An 8,973-nucleotide genomic window follows, 5' to 3' on the forward strand; every position below is an offset into this window, starting at 1 on the left:
GTTTCATCCTGATTATTAAAAGTTTACTAATTGTACATGTAGATCTGTATTTATCAATCTATATAACTGGATATTTACTTATTTTAGGCATAGATTAATTTAGCTTTGAGAAAATAATTCGAAGATTAGAGTCAAAATGCCAATATTCTGCAAGTTTGGCATCTCAGGAAGATCCAACGGCCAACAAGGCTCAAAAATAATCCAACGGTTGCGAGAATGCACAAGCGGAGATGGCGAGAGGGGTGACGTGGCCAAATTATAGTGGAGGTGAAGATATTTCCTAAAGGGAAAGACTTGTGGTTATGGATCAGGTAATATACACGTGGATGATCTTCTCAGCAATAGTAGGACCCAAAGTAAAGTGGTGGCTTGAAAAGCATCAACGTAGCCTTATTGTAAACCGATTAATTTTGCTTTTCAAAAATTTTAAGTCAATTCACTTAAAAATAATAATATTGTAATACTATTCCTAAATATTACTCAAAAACTCCAATGTTTCGTGAACTTTAATTTCTCCCCCTTACTCGTTTTTGTTCAAATTTATATAATTCTGAACTCCCTTTGTAATTTTTTTCGTTTAACGTTTACATTTATCGCCTCATTAGTCGTTAGTTATTGGCTAAGATCTCAAAAATTTCTCCCATGAAAAGAATAAAATGTCAAAATTTGGCATGCAATTGAAATCTCTAATTCAATCACACCCAAATAACGAATCTCTCAAAACAATTAACTAGGAAACTAACAAAGTCTTAAACCCCCAATATAATAACTAAATTTACCTATAGTTAGTTATTTCATCTAATATTCACGACTTTCTATAAATTTAAAAATTTTGGTCTCAATATTTTCGTTTGCATAGTTTGTTTCAACGAGTCAGAGTAATATCGAGCGCATTAAGCTTTTTTTATTAATACTAATCTGTATTGAATAACATATATATATATATATATATATTACATTTTTCATTGAATAAACATTAAAACAAAATATCTTAAGCATTTTAAAATATCAACTCCAATAAAAAACACTAGAATCGATAACATCCCCTAAATCAGTAAACAAGTAATAATTGAATAACCTCTATTGTTTTCACCTCTAATGCAATAAACGACAAAAAAAACTGTAATATTGCCTAAGCTCGGCCCAACACAAGGCCCGACTTAAAATACTAACTGGAGGATAAAACGACATCGTTGTAGCAAAGTCAGCCATTCTCCACAATGTGCCACGTTCCAGTGAATAGAACTCCATGCACAAAGCCACGTAAAACTCTGTCTCCTTTCCAGATCCCACTCTCTGCAGACGCATATTCTGCACTGCAATCAAATGGTGAAACTCGCGACGGCGCGTGAGATTAGAACGTACGGCCCTCGGCTCGGGAGGAGCAGAGCCGAGTACATCAACGCAGGTCTATACCTCTTCGCCACCGTGGTGCTCATCGGCGGTTTCACGGCGACAGGTTTCTCATGGGAGCCGAGATCCGGTCTCGTCCTTATTCTCTTGGCTCTTGCTCTTATAATCGCCGTGAATATTCACGATCTCGTGGCTCATCTCGCCGGAATCGATTACCGGTATGATATGCTATTTAAATGGAAAGACAAGAAAGCTTGCTTTATTTAGTTATTTGACTATTAGCTCCCGGGAAATACTGTCATTAATGATATAAACTCGCATAGAAATTATGTGATAGATAATAAGATAAATGCTTCAAAATTTGGAAGCTAATTGCCTAATTGGGAGGGAGATGAATGTGTCCCATTCGACTTGATCACCCTTAAACCCAAAAAAATTGTATTTAGTAGGTCGATGGTTTGTATAATCTTTTTTTTTTTCGCCACAAATGTTCGAGGATTAAGAAAACGTTTAAGACTTTTAATTCTGCGCTAAATGTTTATGTCATATGTGATATGTTACAGGCTAAGGTTAATGGAGTACGATTTGCAATTGGGTCTAGTGGAATTGGCAGTCCCTCTGGTTCAGATAGCGGGTTCGGTCGTTTTCTTCGTTGGAATCTTTTTCGTTTTCAATCAGGTAAAATATTTTTTTTGTTACAACAAATGAAAGACTGAAAGGTTCGTAATTTCATTGAACATTCACTTGAGGTTTGGATTATAAACAAATTCTTACATTTACGCCTAGTTTATGTAAAGAAGTACTACAGAGAAGAGAACTGAATTGGTATGTCCCCGTGTGATCACATTCTTTTAAGTTTTGACAAATATAGCTAGTATTTGAAAAGGCATGGATTAGGTCATGAGCAAATAAAGCAAAAATATTGTGGCATATTTACGTTCATTGTGGTTCATGTCACAAAACATAAGTACCAGTAAAATGTTGAGAATAATTTTTGGTGTGCATGTGTCTGACTAATTGCACGTATAGTCTTGTTGATCCGCTCTGATGGTTTTTGTTTGGAATATTTAGGCGGAGAAAAAACTAGGATACAGTGGAAGAGAGAAGCATGCGCTAAACATGCTTATAGCAGGTCCGTTGCTTTGGGCAATAGGATCGGTTCACAACTCGTGCCAAATCTATGAGAGAGCAGATAGTCATGTCCAAATACTACAACAGTGTGTTCACATCCCTTTCTTGGTTGGATCCCTTCTATTCTTGGTTTCCGCTATTCTCAATAGCTTCGACCAATCCGGGTCATCTCATAGTGGCTTAAAGCTTCTTGTAAGTACTTGAAAACCAAATTTACGGCATAAAAAGGCCTATTTTGAAAATCGCCTCTTATGTTAAATGGCAATTTTGCAGGGGAAGAGATGGATATGGCTTGGAATTTCTGGAGCAATATGTTTGTTTGTGGGAGGATTGATGAACGTTGTTAAGGTTTTTAACTTCGTTCAGATCAGTGGGCTACGCCTTGAGAAACTACGGGGCGGAGCACAAGACCGGCTTCTTGAAGGAAGAGAAGGATATCTCCCTCTTGTTGCTGAAGAAGAACGAATAAGGAAAATGGAGGCTGATGAAGCTTTTAAGAGAGCCATACCACGTGCCCAATTAGCTAATAAGTCGGGACCAGGAGCTGCAGAGACCGTGGAGAGATCTTCTCCGACACCTTACAAGGATGTTCTTGTCGGACAGAGCTGAAGATATCGGAGATTAGTCACGCTTAATTAAGTAGTTGTGTACTACGTACCTTTACCAAACCATTTTTTTTTATATGTAGACCCACCGACCGTTTTTATATGTCCTCTACTTAGATCAACAACTTGGATTTTGATACTATATTATTTTTCAATTACAGAATTTCCTTTCAAAACTAATTGGCAATTATAACATAATCCGATCCGATCACATTTATGATGTGAGATCTCTAACATATTATATAAGTCACTCCATCAGTTACCATGTTTTTCTTTTTTAAAAAGGAAGTCTAAATGACATTTTACAAATTTAAACAAAAACCAAATGTACATCTAGGAAGAAAACTGGTTCATTTCCATGGTTTAAAATTGGTTTAACAAAAGCCATGCCTAGAGCAAAGAAGGTTATGAGATTGTGGGGACCTTAGGAGAATCAGCAAAGAAATTGGAACATACAGAAAGCAGAAAATCAAGAGTCATCAGATAGAATATAACGAATCAACATGGAACACATTACATATCAAAGTTTCATAGCCATTATTCCGGATGTTCTGAAACCACCACTTGAGAGGTAATTAAAGCAGCCTTGTCGCATTCCCTCTCTTGCTTCATCCGTTGTAGCCACAAGCGCTTGTGAAAATATATTCGCAAGCGTGTTCACCGTCACTGACATTGGCTTTTGCCATCCAATATCAACACAAGGTAAAAAAGAATGTCATATATACATACACTTTATGTGAGCATTTTTTTTTTTTTTGGAGTTCAATTCCATCAAAGTAGCATTCATTAATTAATCTGTAAGGACTAATGTTCCGATTGGTTATTTTGTAGTTTGTGAACAATGCTTTGTACACAGCGAAACAGACATAGTGTACGTAGAAAAACTACAATGTATTGTCTAAGTGTGCCCAGAGCCTAATTTTCGCCAGGGAAATGCTTAGACTAATGCAGTGTCTAAGTGTGCCCTAAGTGATATAAGGCTAGTCCAACAAAACCTGGTAACAAAAATATGACCTAATCTAGCGTATAAGTTAAATTATACATATGTCATTCCATTTACTGCCAATTGTTTTTTTTTTGAAAGATAATTTCATGACCTTTTACGCATTAAACAAACTACCAACGCCATATATATATATATATATATATATATATATATATATATAATTATTAAAATTAAAAACTAAGAATGGCAGAACACACCTTGCGGATGATGTAAAAGGACTTGACAAGCTCCGAGACTTTCTTAGTATTGCCAAGGTTAGGCAATGGCTTGAGAAGATTGCGTAGAATGAGAATGTCCGAGAGAGCAACCATCATCCCTGAGGCGATTATAGGATGACGCATGTTGAATGCATCTCCCAACACAATCACTCCTCTCTTTTCACACGGCCTCGCTGGCATACTCTTAGTCGCAGTTGTTTTTACCTCTAGTAGTCCATCCTCAATCCCTTTCAAAAATGTCGCACGGAGATTCCCAGTTTCAGGTATCTACAACACGAGAGTGATTGATGATACAAATAAGCCACATGAACAAAATCATACCATTTGATCAATATCAAAGCAAATCCCTATGATTCCTTGAAAACGTTAATATTTAAACCATCCATACGCTCAAAATGTTATATTTTGAAATTAGTCCTTATACGTACCTTAGGAGTCACAGTTTTCTTGAGAAAGTTAGCCATTTCTCCATTCGCCACAGAAGGAATACTATCAGCAGAAATCTCGACCGCACAACGAACCTCATCGCTGGTTATTTGATATATAACAATAGGTAAAGGCTTAGAAAAAAGCAGATGTAGACTATGTGGATCTTCAAGTCGGCTATTCTTCGAGACGTAACCCACAAAATACGAGAGCACTTCCTCCTGTATACATATGTAGGTATATGATCATGATCCTAGCTCATACGACGAGGCTATCTTTCGTTGAAATTGAATGACAGTATATAAAAGTCTTGATAGAAAAGTGTATACTCACCTTATTATTGACGAGTGACCGACGAAGGTTTGAATAGCAACCGTCGCACACCACAGTAAGAGGTGCATAGGCCTTTATTTCTTCCCCTGTGCTATTCTTGTATATCACTCCTTTAACCACTCCTTTTTCTTCTATCAAAGACTTCACCGTCCCTTCTTCTAAATGCACACTGCCAATATTTTCATTGCATTGTATTAAGAAGATGAAAACATATGATTTGAATCGAAAATATCCACTAGAAAAATAATCTCTACTACAAGTTCCAAAGATTAGTTTTGATTTCGTTTTGAAAATTCCATGTTAATAACTGATATGTAAATATATGTACGCACTTGGCAAGAGAAGCTGCCTTTTTGCGTAGACGTTGTACGAAACGGCCATTACGTAAAAGTCTACCGACTGGTTCATAAGGAAACTTTTTATCTTCCGGAAAAGGCAAGATCGCTTGTTTTCCGTCCTTATAAATTGCCAAGGACTTCGCTGCTTGAGCGTCTATCTCCTCCAAACATTCTAATAGATGATATACAAACCCAAAACCGCAAATTAAGATTAAGCGACACGTATCATAACTGAGTTCATTGTTTAGATAAATCCATGCGCGTACGGCAACAAGATCATGCAATATTTGTGTAGTAATGAATGTTGACCTTCAAGGCCAAGCTGAGCTAACATGAGGCGGCCTCCTGCTTGCATCAGCTCTCCCATAAATCTTTGAGGTTCTTTCAAGTCCCTCTCTATTACATGTACACGTCGTCCATCCTGCACCCGCATTCAAGTTAATAGGGGACAGACAAATCGAAAATAATTAACCCTATCGCAAGAAAAAAAAACTTGAAATAACATTTTTGTAATAAAAAAAAAAAATTATAGTACTTTAAATGCAAATCGTTTTTTCCCCTGCACCCGCATTGTTTTTTCTTTTATTGTATTATTATATATTTTCAACTCATGGACACCATTTAACCCCAAAAAAAAAAAAACTCATAGACACCCATGCCTTTAAGCCTCTTTAAGTTTAGGTCTACTTTTCATATTTTAATGATTTCCATTTTTTCTCATTCTTTTTCATTTTTTTGATAATTTTTTGAAATTAGCAAACATTTTTTAATAATAATAATAATAATGTTGGACGAAAATCTAAATATGATTCCGAAAGCCTGAAAGGTCACAACATTATTATTATTACTAAACCATGTATCTTGATTTTTTCTATATATATTCGTATAAGCGAAAGCCTGAAAGGTCACAAAATTTTTTTCTTGAAAAAACTTACCACGTAATTATTTACCTTTGGCCTTAAGAATACTAGTTCTGATAAATAACTTTGTAATTGACAATATGATCATCTTTAAAAAAAATGACCATCAGGTAATTTTTTTAATCGAAGATACTAGTCTAATCCATATTGATCATGCAAGAGAAAACTAAATAGAGAGCTTCTCTGAAAATACTTTAATACTCAGTAAACCTATTTGAAGTATGTGTTTGGTAATACGATTTGAAGTATTTTGACTCTGATTAATGAAACTACACAACACATGAGAAACTACCAAAAACACACTCTAATCGGTTATGTAGAGTATGAAACATCAAGACATCTTTGAAGAATCATCTCTACTGATGAGCTACAAATTAATATGACATATCTAAACTTCTTAGATATATAAATAACGACCAACCTATGCAAAAAGACCGTCATGCATCAAATTACGCCTTCATGCGATTGATGAATGCACAAAAATGCGCAAATATACCTTAGCAAGAGCATAAGCTAGAGCCGCGCCTGCCACACCCGCCCCAACAATGATGACATCAGCGACACCATCGCTTCTCTCTTCTGCTTCAGTCTCTGCCTCCTCTGTTGCCGTCTTCTTTCTCTTGATGAGGTGAAAAATCATCCATGTCAAAACGAAGGCGAGAAGCGTCCATAACCACGTGTACGTCGTTGCCATTACCACTTCGTAGTAATATCTCTGAACTGAGATCATTATATAGGAGAACCCCAAAATAATGTCAAACCAATAAAAGATTTTTTTTTTTTTTTGCTAAACAAAACCATTAAAAAGATTTGTAAAATAGACTTTCACAGCTTAGCAAATCGATATACAATTCGTTGTTGAGAGACATGAGATCAAATCATAATCACATGTCATATTTGTAGTTGTACGACCATTTCTAAATATGCAATAATTTCATATACTACACTGATTTTATATTGTTTTCTTGTTACTATATATCATTTAAACCCTAAAACAATTTAACGGGATTGTGTTACATCACTTTAATTTGTCTATTCTAATTCTATTTTTAGCCAAAAAAGCCATAACTAGCATGATAATATAAAAAACATAAAAATTTCAACGCCCTGATCGATTGCAACACCCACTACAAGAAAACATGGCTGTTTCCTACAGAAAATATCGTCAGTTAATCGTAGGAAATGGCTGTTTACTACGGAATTCTGACCAAAATTAGTCGTAGGTTATTGGCCGTCGGAAATAAGAAAAAGAAGGAATTTCGTCGGAAATTTCCTACGATAAAAGTGGTAGGAAAAATTCGTCGGATCTTTTGGTAGGAAAACCGTAAACAAACACCGACCAATTTACCACTGTAAACCTTCGCATTATTTCCTTCCTAATCCTGACGAAAATAATTTCCTACGATTTTCGCCTTCCATTTTCCGACCACAAACTTTCCTACCACAAATTTTTTATTATCACAACGTAGACAAAGACAAACTATTTTACCGCTGTTTAAGCATGTTTCCTGGTTTGTTGCAAAATGCATAAACTCAGTAAGTCCTATGGCAAACTCATTTGTAATTTTCCCGGTAGATGTATTCCACCTATCATTATACATCCACGTTCGTGAATGAATATTTTCCATGTTTGAAAATAGGCTCAATTGATGTATATTTTTCACTATAGGTCTTACACTTGACAAAGTGAGTGTTAGATGGAAGAAATAGAAATGTGTTATTTATAGTGCAGTTTTCTCAGCTTAATTTTATCAATTTTCTGATGTGGGACAAAGCAAAGTTAAGTTTTTTGCAACGTCAGATACATTCCTACAGATATCTTACGATAATCCTACAAAAACATTTTTGTCAGAAACGCGTAGGAGAATTCCGACGAAAAACTGACAAATCTAAAAGTCATAACCTAACCTACGACATAGCTACCATAATCCGACCTGTTTTCCTACGAAGTTGAGTTTGGTAGGTTATAGGAAGGAAGTTTCCTACCAGTGTTTTGACGATTTTTATTCGTAGGTAATTTCCTACGAATTTCTTTTAACCTCTCTTTTTCGTCGTATTTGCGTAGGAATTTGATGAAAAAAATGTTCTACCAAATTTTTAAAATATATAAATTTCTACATGACTATCTATCCATTTTTAAAATATATAATCCGATACGTGTCAAATTAACTACCATTGAATAGTCTCGGTAAATACCTAACCCATATATTATCTGTTGGGCAATCAGAAGTCGGACGATCATTGAAATATCAGTCTAACTCATACACGTGATGAGCGTGGTATACAATAAAATAATAATGGAGCAAGGAAAAACGCAGAGCTGGAAAAAGAAAGAAAAAAAAAAATATATGAACCCTATCAAAATCGTTTTCGGCTTTTCGCAGAAGTCGCTGCTATAATCTGCTAATGACCCACCTTTTTTTAATCATAATGACGTTTTTCAATACCGTGATTTGAATAAGTGAATATGACTTAAAAAGACATTGATTAAAAGCCGAAGTAATGTTTCATTTACAAAAAAAAAATTAATAAATAGTTCGACTTTAAAATTAAAATAAATTTAAAGATAAATATTGGAATAAACTTAGACTAAAAGAAAAAAAAAAATATTTATGTGATTAGGTGTTGTTAGTTCGACTAAAG

The 8,973-nt window shown here is 35.1% G+C and overlaps 2 protein-coding genes across 2 annotated transcripts; one reads left to right on the plus strand and one right to left on the minus strand.

The window, feature by feature from the left end:
- The first annotated feature begins 1,317 nt into the window (after positions 1–1,317).
- Positions 1,318–3,208, plus strand: LOC18011805. Its single transcript, XM_006394609.2, has 4 exons — positions 1,318–1,571; positions 1,917–2,031; positions 2,425–2,676; positions 2,758–3,208. Exons 1-4 carry the CDS (start codon positions 1,327–1,329, stop codon positions 3,091–3,093), a joined length of 948 nt encoding a protein of 315 aa, XP_006394671.1. The 5' UTR covers positions 1,318–1,326; the 3' UTR covers positions 3,094–3,208.
- Positions 3,209–3,609: 401 nt separating this feature from the next.
- LOC18011806 (squalene epoxidase 4) lies at positions 3,610–7,024 on the minus strand. Its single transcript, XM_006394610.1, has 7 exons — positions 6,827–7,024; positions 5,720–5,831; positions 5,405–5,582; positions 5,073–5,241; positions 4,742–4,960; positions 4,293–4,580; positions 3,610–3,765 (listed from the first exon to the last, which is right to left on the minus strand). Exons 1-7 carry the CDS (start codon positions 7,022–7,024, stop codon positions 3,610–3,612), a joined length of 1,320 nt encoding a protein of 439 aa, XP_006394672.1.
- Positions 7,025–8,973: the final 1,949 nt, after the last annotated feature.

Source organism: Eutrema salsugineum, unplaced genomic scaffold, assembly GCF_000478725.1.
Source record: "Eutrema salsugineum unplaced genomic scaffold, Eutsalg1_0 scaffold_6, whole genome shotgun sequence".
In the NCBI taxonomy this organism is placed as follows: Eukaryota; Viridiplantae; Streptophyta; class Magnoliopsida; order Brassicales; family Brassicaceae; genus Eutrema; species Eutrema salsugineum.

Coding starts and splice junctions, on each gene's coding strand:
- LOC18011805 (XM_006394609.2), top strand. CDS start 1,327: ATGGTGAAACTCGCGACGGCGCGTGAGATTAGAACGTACGGCCCTCGG. Junction 2,032..2,424: donor TCTTTTTCGTTTTCAATCAG/GTAAAATATTTT, acceptor TGGAATATTTAG/GCGGAGAAAAAACTAGGATA. Junction 2,677..2,757: donor ATAGTGGCTTAAAGCTTCTT/GTAAGTACTTGA, acceptor GCAATTTTGCAG/GGGAAGAGATGGATATGGCT.
- LOC18011806 (XM_006394610.1), bottom strand. CDS start 7,024: ATGGCAACGACGTACACGTGGTTATGGACGCTTCTCGCCTTCGTTTTG. Junction 5,242..5,404: donor AAGGCAGCTTCTCTTGCCAA/GTGCGTACATAT, acceptor AAATATTGGCAG/TGTGCATTTAGAAGAAGGGA. Junction 4,581..4,741: donor AGAAAACTGTGACTCCTAAG/GTACGTATAAGG, acceptor CTCGTGTTGTAG/ATACCTGAAACTGGGAATCT.